The 15,795-nt window shown below is 40.9% G+C and overlaps 1 protein-coding gene across 1 annotated transcript in view; it reads right to left on the bottom strand.

Annotated features, from left to right (window-relative positions):
• Positions 1-15,795, bottom strand: part of Chd8 (chromodomain helicase DNA binding protein 8) — a 65,912-nt gene that overhangs the window by 32,371 nt on the left and 17,746 nt on the right. The window contains exons 2-5 of the mRNA XM_051176828.1: positions 12,156-13,213; positions 10,375-10,746; positions 7,854-8,239; positions 6,726-6,840 (exon numbers count right to left, since the gene is read on the bottom strand). Coding sequence (XP_051032785.1) covers positions 6,726-6,840; positions 7,854-8,239; positions 10,375-10,746; positions 12,156-12,998 — 1,716 coding nt within the window. The 5' untranslated portion in view covers positions 12,999-13,213. The remainder of the gene's footprint in view (positions 1-6,725; positions 6,841-7,853; positions 8,240-10,374; positions 10,747-12,155; positions 13,214-15,795) is intronic.

Here is a 15,795-nt window from a genome sequence, read left to right on the forward strand (position 1 = left end):
CAGACAGAGACAATCAAAGACATACCTCCAAAAGAAAGATATTAAAAATAATAAGAAAATCAGGCTGGAGAGGTGGCTCAGTGGTTAAGAGCACTGACTGCTCTTCCAGAGGACCTGGGTTTAAGTTACAGCACCCACATGGCAGCTTACAGCTGTCTATAACTCCAGTTCCAGGGAACCCAACAACCTCACCCAGATATACACCAATGCATATAAAAATTTTAAAAATGTTTTTAAAAAAATTAGGACAATCTAAAGAACTCGAGTTCTTTAGGCAAAATTTGAGTAGGCAAAATTACTCTAACAAATTGGCAAATTTGACAATATTTACTAACTTAAGGTTATATGCAAAATATAATCCAATAAAAACAAAGCTAGAAAAAACAAAGAAAAAGTGCTGTAGATGTGCTTTTTAAGTATAAGAATTTTGAGCAACAACAAAGAGAAATGAGTAGCAGAGTAGAGAGAAAGGAAAATGACATGAAAATAGTTCACAGAAAAAGATATACTTGAAAAAATACAATCCACATTTTATTCTCAGTCTGGTCCCTGAGAAAGGATTATAGACACTCCCTACTTTCTACCTTTTGTATCATTCGCTTTTTCTATATTGATTAATTAACAGACAGGATCTCGCTATTAATTAATTTGTTTTGAGACATGGTCTCTTTGTGTATGGCTGCACTAGAACTCACTATGTAGATCAAGCTGGCCTTGAGCTCACACAGATTCACCTGCCTTGTACCACTGCCTCCCTGATGCTGGGATTAAAGACATGTGCTACCACACCTGGCTTAAAATAGCATTTAAAAGAAAAAAAAAAAAGTTAAAGCCGGGCATTGGTGGTGCATGCATGCCTTTAATCTCAGCACTCAGGAGGCAGAGGCAAGAGGATCTCTGGAGGTTTGAGTCCAGCCTGGTCCACAGAGCTAGTTCCAGGACAGTCTCCAAAGCAATACAGAGAAACCCTGTCTTAAAAAAACCAAACCAAACAAACAAAAAAGTAAAAAAAAGGAAAAGAAAGATTTACTTTAAAATAACCCAGAAAGGAGCAATGGCCATTACTTGTAAATACTGAAGTAGGAGAATGGCAACATGGGACTTTATTACATAATGTCTACCTCTGAATTTATTTGAAATTTTTCATAATAAAAAAAGCACCATAGGAAGCAGGTATGGAATACTAGTACTAAGTAGCAGTAACATGCCATAAAAACAAACTATTTCTGGAAGGGTATGAGTGCAACCCTGCACCCTCATCCAAATAAACAAACAAAATAGGGTATTAGGGAAAACTAGGGGTTCTGGTGCCTGGAATGGGACATTTTGTTTATTTAGGTTTTTTTTTGGGGGGGGGAGCTTGTATAGTACACATTGTGACAACTGGGTATCTTTCTTCAACTGCCCTCCACTTGATTCATTTATTGAAACAGAGTTTCACTATGTAGTTCTGATAACCTTGAATTTAGAGATGATTTATTCCACCTCCAAGTGTTAGAATTGTAAGTATGCACCACCTTTATTATTTACAGCGTTTCACACTGAACTGGAAGTTAATAGTTGGCTAGGTTGACTGGACAATGAGCATCAGAGGCCTGTCTGCCTCAGTTCCTCCCAGAATTTAAGAGCCCTACACAGTCTTTTATAGTAGTTTGGGGAACCTGTACTCAGGTTCTAATGCTCTGGGGCAAGCAATTTACCAGCAGAGCCATTATTCCCACTCCCTTGTTTTCCATTTTTGTTATAGGATCTCCAGTATCCCAGGTTGTTCTTGAACTCACAGCAATCATTCTACCTCAGTCTCCCAAGTGTGGTGGACTATCTCACTTGGCTTGAAACAAAATTTCATAGTTTACAAATTTAGCACTCCTAAACTTTTTCTCAGATATGTAGATGTGTGTATGTGTATTTAAAACATGGCCTCAGATTCTTGGTTTCAGGTGATCTTTTGCTTTAGCCTCTCTAGAAGCTAGAGACACAGGGTTCTCTAACCATGTGTGAGGTCTCAATTATGTGTGTGTATATGTGTAATTTTATTTTTGAGACAATGTGTCATGTATCCCAGACTAGCCTCTAATTTAGTATGTTCACCAGAATGGCCTTGATACACTGCCTCTACCTCCCAACTGCTGGGACACAGGAGAGTGCCATCATGCAGGGGATGGCACTCAGGGCTTTGTGCATGAAAGGAAACCACTCTACCAATGGAGACACATCCTAGCCCTGAAACTTTTAACAAAAAAAAAAAAAAAAAAAAAAAAAAAAAAAAAAAAGCCAAGGGCTAAATATTAGACAAACAAAAAGCACAACAGTTCCAACAGAGAAAAAGAATACAATAATCATGATCCCTATATCTTAATTAATTGAAGTCCATTTTAAGCCCATTCTTAAAAGCTTATTCATCCAAGGCTGGGGTTCCCTTCCCTGCTTTACGGTGTTTTCTTCCCTTTCCTTCTCCTCTCCATCTTCTTTCTCTCACTGACCTTCTCTTTTTCCTTGCCATTTCCTTCCCCCCTTTGAGTTTTCTTAATATGTTACCCAGACTGGCCTTCTGAATTCAAGTCTTAAAGACATATGGCATTACACTTGGCCTTGTGTTCTTATGAGAAAAGGAATTGTAACCAGAGTGTGGCTCATACCTGTTATCCCAGCACTCAGCATGTCCAGAGGGATACAGAGTGTCTTTCCAACCCTCCAAATAAATAAACATGAAATTTGGACACAAACACACCAGGGTCATGTATTAATGGAGGGAAGACCATGTTAGGACCCAATGAGAAGGTGGCCAGCTACAACTCAAGGAAACAAGACTCAGGAAATACTAAACTCACAAGACCTTAGTTCTTGGATTTACAATCTCAGATTACTAGAAAATAAACATTTATCTGGGTACAGTAGTGCATACTGCAATCTTAGCTACTAAGGAGTGTGGGTAGGAAAATCAAATTTGAAATCTGACTGGCCAATATAGCAAGACTGTTCCAAAAATAAAGGAAAGGACTGGGGACATACCTCACTGGGGACATAACCTCAGGGGTAGAGTCCTTGCTAGCATGCAGAGGGCCCCAGGATCAAACCCCAATTTCAAAGCCACATAAAAAACCAAAACCACAACAAAATGTTGAGCCACCTAATCTGTGGTATTTTGATACAATGGTCCTAACAAACACATACACTGCCTCCAAAATTTTACTCATCATTTATATTATAAAAATTTGCCTGCAGCTTGGTTTTCATCTTAACATACATTTAAAAAAATTCTTGCGAGACAGTGGTAGCTCACACCTTTAATCACAGTACTGGGGAGGCAGAGGCAAGATGATCTCTGAGTAAGAGGCCAGCCTGGTCTATTACAAAGTTTCAGGACAGCCAGGGCTACCCAGAGAAACCCTGTCTTAGAAAAACAACAAAAACAAAATAAAATTCTTGGAAGAATTTCATATTCACATACAAAGTGTTTTGATCAATGTATTATTTAATCTTGTTCATTTAACAAATAGAGACAGTGCTTTCATTATATGTTCTTCGTTTAATTAGTTGAGACAGGGTCTCTGTCTGTAGCCCAGGCTGTCCTAAAGCTAAAACTATGTAAACAGCCATATGGAAGAGATGGTATATACGTAATAACATAGATGTATCTTTTTTGAACAAAAATTAAGCTGGTATGGACAGCCTGTTGATTATGTTAAGAGATATATAATCGATATAATGTATATGTAAATGTATTATGTACTATAGCATTTAATGTACTTTGTGCATTATTAATATTGTATGGGCCACTAACCTGGCTTTCATTATAATCTGTTCATGAACTAAGCACTATTTTATGAATGTTTACATTTTATCCTCATAACAACCCTACTAAATGTGTAATAGTATCATCATTTTACAAGTGAAGAAATTAGGCACCAATAGGTTAAGTAATTTGCTCACAGTGATAAGGTTAATAAATAGAAGTAGTGTGAGAACACATGAGACTAAGCTTATTTCTGGAATATTTTTATCATCACATAAAAATTCCATTTATCAAATGCTAATCTTTCCATTTATGACTTCTGAATTTTTTAAAGATTTTATTTTATGGGCTGGAGAGATGGCTTAATGGTTACTGGTTGCTCTTCTAGAGCACATGGGTTCAATTCCCAGCACGCACATGGAAGCTTACAACCATGTGTAACTCCAGCTCTAGGGAATGCAATAGCTCTTTTGGCTTCCATAGACATGCACACACGTGGTGTACAGACATGTATATACAGACAAACACCAATACACATAAAAATAAATAATAAAAAAATCTGAAGGTTTTTCTTTTGTGTGAATGAGTTTGCCTATATGTACAAATATACACGAAGGTGGCCTTGGAGGCCAGAAGGCTATTTGATAACCTTAGCATTTGGGATACTAAAGCAGAAGGATCACAAATTTGAGGACACCATGGGCAATAGAGCAAATCTCTGTCTAAAAAGAGGGCTGGATATGATGGCACAAGCCTATAAACCCAGTATTGAGAAGACTGACCCAGGAAAATCACTTGAGTCTAAAACCAGCCAGCAGGGTGGTTCATGCCTACCACTTGGGAAGTGGAGGCAGAAACAGTCATTGACACATAAGAGTTGAAGACCAAGCTGGGAAATATGAAACCCTATCCAAAAGCCCAGAGAGAAAGGAATACCACAGGGGGGTAGGGGAAGAAAAAAAGAAAAAAGAAACAAAAAAAAAAAGAATGGCAAGGAAGGGAGGTGTGAGCTGAAAAGCAGGCTCAGTAGTAGGAGCACTTGCTGCTCATGTAAGCATTAAGACCTGAATTCAAGTCCCAGCATTCACATAAAAAGCTGGGTATGGCAGACGGTTTGCTGGCCGCCAGCCTGGTTCCAGGTGCAGGAATAAGGCAGACCCCCAATAGAGAAGGAATCTCACTCAACATTCCCTGTAGTCTCAAAACACAGTTACATACCCACAAACTAAAAATAAATTAATTAATATAAAAGAAATAGAAAGGAGCTAGATAGGTGGCTCAGTAGTTAACAGCACTGGCTGCTCTTCCAGAGGACACATACTCAATTCCCAGCACCTACATGGTGGCTCACTCTGTAACTAATCACAGGGAATCTGGTTCCTTTTCTGATCTCCACAGACAGGCATGTGACACACATATATACATGTAAGTAAAACACCCACATACACAAAATAATAAAGTGGGGTTTGTTTGTTTGGTTTTTGAAGACAGGGTTTCCTGTGTAGCAGTGGATGTTCAAGGTTGGCCTTGAACTCAGCGATCTGCCTGCCTCCCTAGTGCTGGGATTAAAGGCTTGCACCTGACAATGCTATCCGTTTCAGTCAGCAAATTTTAGTTCTTTCTGAGTATACAACTGTAGCTGCAAACAGCACTCACTATAAGGCAACAAATGAGGCTGGGGTTGTTCTGGTCTGGCTTTCCATCTCTTCACTCTCTCATCTTCAAAGGTGTAAAGAAAACAACCCAAATTTTGTGCCTAACTACCCCAGATTCTCATCAGAAAACCTCAAGCATAGAAAAGGTAAAACAAAGGGAATAGCAGATCAGGTCTACGAGAGAGGAAAAGTGCTAGCAATCATAGCTATATTGCATCATGAGCTTACATGGTTTGCTCAGTTCCTGAAACAGGAATTTAGGGAGATCAGACATTTTAATATCGACTATTTTTATTTAAAATGTTCAGAACCAGCATGTTTACATTTTACTAAGTTCTTTAGGGTCCCTTTACTTGAATGTCACTAATAGGTTGTCTGCCTAAAAAGACAGAATTTAGAATATACTGACCAGGTACAGCCTCTTTTGCTGTATATTTTTGGTTCTGGCTTATTAGTGGCAATTCAGCATGCTTTTTTCTACAGATGGACTACACCTTGCATAAAATGCTTAGGACTAAAAGTAGTCCAGATTTGAGATTTTTTTAATTTTAGAATATTTGCGGGCTGTTGAGATGGCTCAGTTGTTAAGAACACTAGCTGGTCTTCCAGAGGTCATGAGTGCAATCCCCAGCAACCACATGATGGCTCACAACCATATGTAATGAGATATGATGCCCTCTCCTGGCCTGCAGGGATACATGCAGAGGGAATACTGTATTAATAAATAAATAAATCTTAAAAAAAAATAATATTTGCAAATATACAGCAAGGCCGGGTAGTTCAGACCTGTAGTTCTAGTCACTCAGGAGGCTGAGGCAATAGCTTGGGCTACAGAGTGAGGATAAGGTCAGCCTGGACACTTCTATTTTTCTCAAAACAAAAACAGGGCTGGATCAGTGGCCTCATTTGTGACATGTTGGCACAAAAAAATTTTTGGACTTTGGGGCTGGAAGGAAAGTTTGGGCTCAGGTGTTAAGAGCATTGCTCTTGCAGAGGACCTGGGCTCAGTACCCAGCCCATGTAGCGGCTCACAACTGTCTATAATTTCAGTTCCAAGGAATCTGAGGCCCTTACTGGCTGCTGTAGGCACTGTATGCATATGGTGCACACAGATTCACACAAGTACATACACATAAAAAAGGCTTGGATTCTAAACTAGATGTGTTGATAATATATGCCTATAATCTCAGAATCTGGAAAGCTGAGTGGCAGGGGAATGAATCACAAGGCTTACTAGGCTACACAACAATCTCTAGGCTCACCTGAACTACAGGGACTATTTTCAGAGCCAGAGTGTTTATGCTCTGCTGAGTTTTTAAGGTTTTTTTTTTTACCTGGATACTGCTCTCTTCATCCTCCCGGGGCGACTGTGCAGGCATGACTTCCACATCAGAGTTGTCAGAAGATGTGTTACGTTTTCTCTTCTTGCCCACTACAGGAGTGATGGTGCTTAAAAGGAAAAAAGGTAAGGATACTGTATGAGTAAAATACAAACTATAATATACTAAACTTCCAGACAGAAATACATGGGTCTAAAGAAAATAAAAATGTTTGGCACTCCTGTCTATGGTACAAACCCTGCTGAGAATAATGTCTGAAAAAGACAACACTCAGACCTATAAGGGTGACCCTGTCCTGAAAGACACTTTGCTGAGGACCAAATAACAGAAACGAAACGAAACTTACTCCCTTTTTATTTTTAAGATGCATTGATTTTATGTGGAAGAAGTATTTTGTCTACATATATGTAGGTATACCACCTGCACGCCTGGTGCCTGTAAAACTCAGAAGAGGGTGTCAGATCCCCTGACCTGGAATTGCAGAATTGCTGCCAAGTGGTGTTTGGGAAATGAACCCTGGTCATCTGCAAGGGCAACAAGCACTCTTCACTTGCTAAACCATCTCTCCAGCCCCAAAACCTGCCTTTTTATAAGGTGAAAAAAACCTATACATCTACACAGCTTGAAGAACACACAGAGAGTAGAAGCTTAAACAAACAAACAAACAAAAAAACAAAACAAAAAAAACCAAACAAAACAAAACAAAAAAAAGCAGCTAAAAGAAATAACAGAAAAAGGACACAAGATTGTAACAAGAACCATAGCAAGCAACATTCCCTCAAGAAGGTCTAAGATTGACAGTGACTGAGGTTTAAAGGCACAGAAGCTATGCCCAGAAGCTCTCTTATGAGTTGATGGTAGGGGTGCTGAGAAATCTCTTCTACATGACAGGGATGAAAGTGTCAGGAATGTGCAAAGTCATAGCTGTCTGAACAGCTGTCCTTTTGAAAATACATGTATTTAAACATTTCTGCTAAACATATAAGCACTAGGACAGAGAAACAAAAGATCTTATCTTCTGTGACAGGTAGCTGCTATATAATATACAGTTTTTCCCGATGTATTTTCACAGGACAAGTGTGCTGCCTCTATTATCCCATCAGGGCAGCAAGGAAAACTCACTTTAGCTTACTCTTGCCCTTCGTTTTAGATGCACCAGACGTTTTGCTCTTCTTTGGCTTTTCCTCCTTCAGCCTTTCTCCACTGCCCTTCTTCCTGCGCTTCTTTTCACCTTCTTCCTCTGGCCGGACACTAGGAAGCTCATCCTCATTCAGGACTCGAGGTATGTTTTGCTCGCCCCGGGCCCGGGCCCTGGCAATTGCCTCTGCTACAATCCGATTTGCTTTCTCTTGCTTTTTCTGGTGCTCCAGCCTGCGGTTCTCCTCCATGCCAGTCTTTCCACCAGGAAGAGGAGCACAGCTTGCTGGTGTAGACAGAGCTGCCACTTCACTGGCACTTAGAACTTTAACCACGGAGAGCCCAGAAGAGGCTCCCTGAGAAGAGCCAGCCTGCAAAAACAAAGATGCTACAATTTCAATACGTTTGCAATTTTAAAAGCCTTAAAAAAAAAAAAAAAAAACCTAGGTATCTAGGTGTACTCAGCCGCCAGACATGGGGGCATCGGTCTGTAATTCTAGCACTTGGGAGGCAGAGGAAATAAAATTTGACTGTTCAGTAGTTCAAGGTCAACCTGGCCTACACAGTTAAATTCCAGGCCAGCAAAGGGTTACATAATGAGGCCATGTCTTAACACATGTACACATACACACACACCATACAAACAAAACACAAACTAGGTACTTACTAAGGCCTTAAAAAATCAGGCTCAGAGTTAAGACTCACTGAACCTAGATCCATCTGAAAAATAAATGTGGTTTCTGATGAGAAAAGAATTCTAGAAAATTAAACTTTACATATTCTTTTGGGTTTTATTTGTTTGTTTTGTTTTTGTTTTGAGACAGGGTTTCTCTGTGTAGCCCTGGCTGTTCCAGACTCACTCTGTAGACCAGGCTGGACTCAAACTCACAAAGATCCACCTGCCTCGGTCTCCTGAGTGCTACCAAAGAGAAGAATGGGCCACTACTACCCAGCTCAAACTTTACATATCCTTTTGCCATGCTTTCATAGTCATTATTTTAGAAAAATTAAAACCTACACAGCCAATACTGACCTTTGTCTTAAACATTAAAAAGTTTGACTATCTTTATGACCCTGGTGTATGTGTGTGTGCAGACACATGCGCATGGATATAGGTATCCTCAGAAGCCAGAGGCATTGGAGCTGAAGCTCTAGGCAGTTTTATGAACCTCCTAATGTGGGTTCTGGGAACTGAATTCAGGTCCTCTGAAAGAGCAGAAGTACTCTTAATCACCGAGTCATCTTACCAGATTCATTAACTATTTCTTTATTCTTCAAATGAGCACAGCTTCATCAAAATAATTATAAAATTTGTGTGTATGTGGGGTAAGCCAGGAAGATAATAGATGTTCTCAATTGCTCTAATTCTCATGAGACGGTTTCTCACTAAACCTGGAGCGAAGCTAGTGACCAACAAGTCCCAAAGATCCTCTTTTGTCCCCCTGCTGGACTGGAGTTGAAAGGCTATGTATTGGCCACACCCACCTTTTTAATGTAGACACTGGGCATCTGAACTCAGGTCCTCAGGCCTGCACAGCAAGTATTCTTATCAAGAGAGCCATCTCCTCAGCCCCATTTTTAAGTATTTATTTTGTATGTGCTATGTATGTATGTATAGGTTTGGAATGTACATATGCACATGGGGTACCAAAGGACAATTTTCTTTTCTGTGTCTCCTTCAAATGCTTTCCACTTTTTTTTTTTTTAAAGATATGTTCTCACTATGTAGTCCTATCTGGCCTGGTATTCAATATGTAAACCAGGAAGGACTGAAACTCTCAGAGATCCACCTGCCTCTTCCTCAGCTGCTGGGATTAAAGGTATAATTCACCACACTTAAGACAGAGCCTCTCACTGATTTGGCTTGACTAGCTGGCTACAAAATCCTAGGGACCCTCCTATCTCCTTTGGTGCTGGGATCACAGGCATTTTGCTATGTTCAGTTTTTCTCATGGATTCTTGGGATCCAAACTCAGGCAGGTCTTTACACTTGAGCCATCAACTGCATCGTAATTTCAAATCATTCTTTTCCTAGATTTTTATCTATTTCTTTATTTGAGACAAGGTCTGTCTATTATGTAGCTCTAGCTCTCCTGGAATTCACTAAGTATATCAGGCTGAACTCAAACTCACAGACAAGCACCTGCACCTGCCTCCCCTGAGTGCTGGGATTAAAGGCAAATGCTACCATGCCTGGCTCCTCTTGAATGTATACAGCCCAGGTCCATTCCCCCACCCCCACCCATAATACTATAATAAGGAAAAGACCACAGTTTAAAGACAAATATTACAGAAATCATCACCTCAACCTCAACAGTTATTCTTAATCTTTGTATGATTGAATCAAAACAATGTTTCTATGGGTGAAATAAAAAATGCGTACATCAGTTCCAAAACACAAATTAGAATTCCTCAGAGTTGGCAATAGTGGCTACTGAAGACAGTGACAAGAGACGAAGGGGATACTAAGGAGATGTTTGCTTCTCTCCCTTTTCAAGTTGCTCACCTGTGGCTGCAGCACCATCTTGAGTGGTACCGAAAGTCTTTGCCCTGGGCTTTGCCCTGGTCCCATTATCTGAGCCTGCTGTACAGAGGAGAGTGTCAATGGCTGGGCTGAGGGTGGTGGCTGTGGCTGCGGCTGTGATGAAGGAGGCTGTGGTACAATCTGAATTTTCTGCTGTGGCTGCTGCACCTGCAGCTGAATAGTGACTACTTTGGCAGGCTGCCCCTGGGCATTCTTGGCTTGAGTCAAGGCTGCCAGCTGGTTGCCCTGTAACACTATCTTGCCTGGTAGACTCCCTAATACAACATGCCGATGTCCTTGGGGACCTCCGGACTGTGGCTGTTGGAGGACCAAGGTGATGCGCTTCGATTCACCCTACAATGGAAAAGGAAATCAGAGAAGAAAGATATTAAAGAACATTATATACAGAAATATTTACACCAGCTTTCTTCATTTGAGATTCATAAAACTGAGTGTCAGAAGAGAATCCATTTTTGTTTACCCTCCAATATGTCTCTATAGCACCTTTTCTGTAACACCTCTAACCAGTGGGTATCAAAGCTATCTGTCTCTCTCTCTCACACACACACACACTTTTTAAAACAACTTTTAATAGCTATGTTCTAAGGCGTCATTTAATGTTTGGAAACTGGGACAAAAATTCTTAGAGTAAAATGAAACATGCCTCCATATTAGCCCCTTTAGCCTTAACGTCTATAATTGCTCCCAACTCTTTGGTGTTTTATGCAGAGCTCTACCTTTTTATGACAGGAAGTAGTACAGGGATAGAAGTTATTAGTGACAACAGGAGAAAAAGGTGCAGTGGTACATGTTGTAATCCCAGCATCAGGAGGCTGAGATGGAGGAGTCCAAGTTTGAGGACAGCTTGGATTACTACATAGTGAGAACCTCTCAAAAACAAACAAACAAACAAACAAACAAACAAACAAACACCTTCAACTGGTGTGATATCGAAAACCTCTAATCCCAGCAGTAAGAATGTGAAGGAAAGTTGATCTCATAATTGAGGCCAGCTTCCCTTGGCTATATAGAATTCCAGGCCAGCCTGGGCTATAACAGCAAGAATCTGTCTCAATAAATACATAGATAGATAAAAGGCAGAGCACTTAAAAAGTCTTGCAAATATATGTTCCCAGAACATTTTTTTAATATTCAATGACAACTTATAGCATACCTCTACTGTGAATTTGTATTTAATGTCCATTATCTGCCTGAAGACTGAGCTCTGTAAAGACAGAGACTGTCCATTGTATTCAGTATGTGATAAGAGTTGAGAGGCACATTAACATTAACTACTCCCACCAAAACAATTAAGAAAGTAGCTGTCAAAGCTCACTAGTGAAAAGCAAAGACAGCCAGGCAGTGATGGCACAAGCCTTCAATCTGAGCACTTGGGAGGCAGAGGCAGGCAGATTTCTGAGTTTGAGGCCAGCCTGGTCTACAGGGTGAGTTCCAAGACAGTCAGGGCTACACAGAGAAACCTTGTCTCAACCCCCCTCCCCCACCCCACCTGAAAAGAAAATAGGCATGGTGGTAAGTTCCTGAAATCCCAACACTTGGAGATCAAAGCAGGAAGAGTGCCATGAGTTTGGGGCCAGCCCCAGTTAGAGTGACTTTATTCCAAAAAAGCCCACAATCTGCAAGACAGACAAACAGACTCCCATAAGCAGTTCTTGTATACCTGTGTTCTCTCTCCCTCCACCCTCACTGCTCCTAAGTCCTCTATGAAACCACAATTCATCTTCCCCTTTCACTCAAGTCACCTGGGTAGGTGTAGAAGTCAGTGTAACTGCAGGCTTCAGTGGGGGCCCTGTAGCCCCAGGGTTTCCAGCAGGAGCTGAACCCTTAACTGGCTGGAGGACTAGCTGCTTTACAGGTCGGCTCGGCTGGACAATGCGCTGAACAGCAGCCTGGTTCCCAGGGACCTTGGTGGCCAGCACTGTATTACCAGAGACAATGGAAACACCTGGTCGAAGGGGTGTACCAGTTAGCACTTTGGTAAAAGTGACTTTTCCACCATTGGCTGTGCCAGCCACTAGGGGCTGAGCTGTACTGGTGATACCTTGGGCCTGAATTTGTGCCACATGGGCGCCCGTGACTGAGGAGTTTGGTGGGGCTTTAAGGATAACGATCTTAGGGGCTGTCTGAGATGGTTGCCCTCCAGTGTTACTGGGAGAGACAGCTGTGGCAGAGACACCCATGAAAGGGTTCCCTTGGCTCAGGATCTCTTGGCTCTTGGAGACCTGCAAAAGTCCTGATGCTGGCGTTGATGTCTGCAAGACAGATTGGGCTGGCTGCTCCTGGCTGGCGGGCTGAGTGGTATAATCATGCAAGGTTAAGGATTCTGGAGCTGGAGCTGTGGATTCTTTGGGAAGTTCAGGGGGAGCTGTTTCCTCTGGTGGGGGAACCAGGTCACTTGCTGATGAATTTCCCACATCACCACCTCCACCATCTTGGTTCATCTGATCCAAGGAGTCCAGAGAACTTGGCAGTCCAAGTGCTTCTTCAATGGGGTCTTGAGTGACCTGATTAAAGCTGTCATCAGTCAGAGAGTCCAGGCCAAATAAATTTGGGTCATCAAACAGATCCATGATGGGGTCTGCCATCTTGGTAAAGTAATGAAGGGTATTTGTTGAAGGTCTGGGGAGGGAAGGGGAGGGGGGGAACTCGTTCTCCCCTCCCCTTCCCTATTAAAAAAATAATGTACACAATGGATGAAAACTATTCTTCAAGTGAAGAGACAAGAAACAAGTGCATGTCAGATTGTCCTGACCTTCATGGAGCAACACAGCCAAGTCTTCAGAGGAAGAAGATGGAACTCCTGTGATAGAATATAAATATAAACAAAAAATAAGCAAAGCTGGTGATTGCAATGAAAAATCCTAAGGTATCATCTCAATATCCATTTCCGTTAAAATAATAAGAGAATATATAAGGAACTTTGTAGATGGATACACAGTAAAAAGAACACTCACATTTCTGTCTCAAAACTAAAAATGAAGAAATAAACTCCCTTTAGGCTCTTATATCTCTACACCTTGAAGTTTCTATCAAGAACATTCAGCTTATTGGGTGTGGTGACACACACTTTGATTGGGAGGCAGAGGCAGAAGGGTCTCTATGAGTTCCAGGCCAGCTAGTCAGTTACACAGTGAGGCCCTGTCTCCAAAAACAAACAAATAACACCCTCCCAAAACATTAAGCCTACTGGGCAGCAGTGACCCATGCCTTTAGTCCCAGCAGATTTCAGGGCCAGACTAGTCTACAGAACTAGTTCCAGGATAGCAAAACAAAATAAACAACCCCCTCAAAAAGCCCCCCCCCCAATTAAGATTGTTTCTATCCATTTCTTTTTACAATTATCTTTTTAAGATAATGATAAGGAAATTTATATTCACTCACTGTAAAATGTAACCTGGGGGGGGGGGGAACTGGAGAGATAATTAATCCTACCGGAGGTTCAATTCCTAGCACCCACATGGCAGTTCACAACTGTCTGTAACGTCTAGATCTGTCAACCTCACATATACATACATGCAGTCAAAACACTAATGCACATAAAATATTACAAAAATAAAATGTAACAAGAACATCTGTAAAGGTATATTAAAGTTTCTGAATACACTATAATAAGTTCTCCTTTCGTTCTAGATACTTCTACCTATGACTGGTAAAAGCCAGCCACCTGTAACCAGGCTCATAACATAATGTGAGCTGAGTCCAGTGTAGTTTTCCCAATAGTATTCCATTAAGCATTTATGATGTCTTCTTGATGCCTTTTTTACATTTAAGATTAAAAACATTTGCCAGATGTGGTGGTACACATATCTTTAATCCCAGCACTCGGAGGCAGAAGCAGGTGAAGCTCTGTGAGTTCAGGGCCAGTCTGGTCTACAATCAGATCCAGGAGAGCCAGGACTGTTACACAGAGAAACTAACTCAAAAAATAAAACAAAAATCTTTCTTTGAAAGAGACTTAGCATTTCAATTCTAACTTGTATACCCAGCCCAACTTTTCCCTCTTACCTTATCTATACATAACCTACATTTCTATCTGGCACAGCACACTCGAAGAATTCTTATGCACACTATGCTGTAGCATGCATGAAATATAGCTTGCTTCATCCTTTCACCCCACTCTACACACCCCTTCCAGCAAAAAACTGCCCACCCCAAAGCTCTTCAACCCAGCCAACTGTGATGACTTGATCCTCTACTTGCTTTAAATACCTACAACATATCTTATTAAGGCAAATAATGACTTTTGTTTTTTTAATCCATATCTTGCAAAGGCCCAAACCATTCCTTTGAGCAAGTAATAGAAGCTATCAGCGTCTTGAGATAGTTGTCTGACATGGGAGAAAATTGTCATAAGTACATAAAAGTAAACAATTATGGATCTTATTCAGTTATATACTTCCAGAACAATGTACTATGACCCAGCTCCTGAGAGATCCTTGATGGTGGAAACTGTCTTATTTCCCAATGGATCACCAAGACAGCATATATAGGAGCCATCCAACGAACGGTTAAAGATAATACTTGCTCACATTACTGGAATGAGCTATTCAGACTTCACTAAAATCACACCGTAATCCTTGATGCTAACATAAGATAGTTCAAAAGCCTCCTATCTTGAAAACTGCCCCATAAAATGATATGTTGATAAATTCCACATCTATGGCTTTAAGTTCATGAAAATAGTAGGAGGAAACAAAGGAAATTAAACAACCAAATAATACAAGTACATGAAAAAGAAGAGAAAAGGAGGGTGGTTCTGCAGTGAAGAGCACTGACTGCTCTTCCAGAGGACTCAGGTTCTCCAGCACCTGTATACAGGCTGACAATCATCCATAACTCCAGCCCCAGAGCATCCAATGTCCTCTTCTGGCCATTGTGGGCATGAGGCATGCACATAGTACATAGACATGAATACATGGAGACAAAATACCCACACACAGAAAATAAATGAAATACACACACACACACACACACACACACACACACACACACACACACACACATGAATGAAAAAGATGTTTGTTCTTGGGCTAGATGGCTCAGTAGATGAAGGTGCTTGCTACCCAGGTCTAGCAATCTAAGTTCAATTCCCAGAACCCACATAAAGGCAGAGGGAAAGAACTGACTCCACAAAGTTGTCCTCTGATATTCAAATATACACGTTAACAATAAACTTTATAAAACATTTTTTAAGAGTATATAATGTCATGACAATCCAGGAAAGCCTTACTTGGTAAGATCCTTTTTCCTATTTGAAGACAGCTGTCAGAAATACAATGTAGATCTGACAAAAGAGACTTTTCCATAGACTTTTCAAGCTGTGTGTGTGTGTGCACGTGTGAACATGCGTGTATGTGTTGGGGGTGGAGGGTTGAGCTGTTG

The sequence above is a fragment of the Phodopus roborovskii genome, unplaced genomic scaffold, assembly GCF_943737965.1.
Source record: "Phodopus roborovskii unplaced genomic scaffold, PHOROB, whole genome shotgun sequence".
Classification (NCBI taxonomy): Eukaryota; Metazoa; Chordata; class Mammalia; order Rodentia; family Cricetidae; genus Phodopus; species Phodopus roborovskii.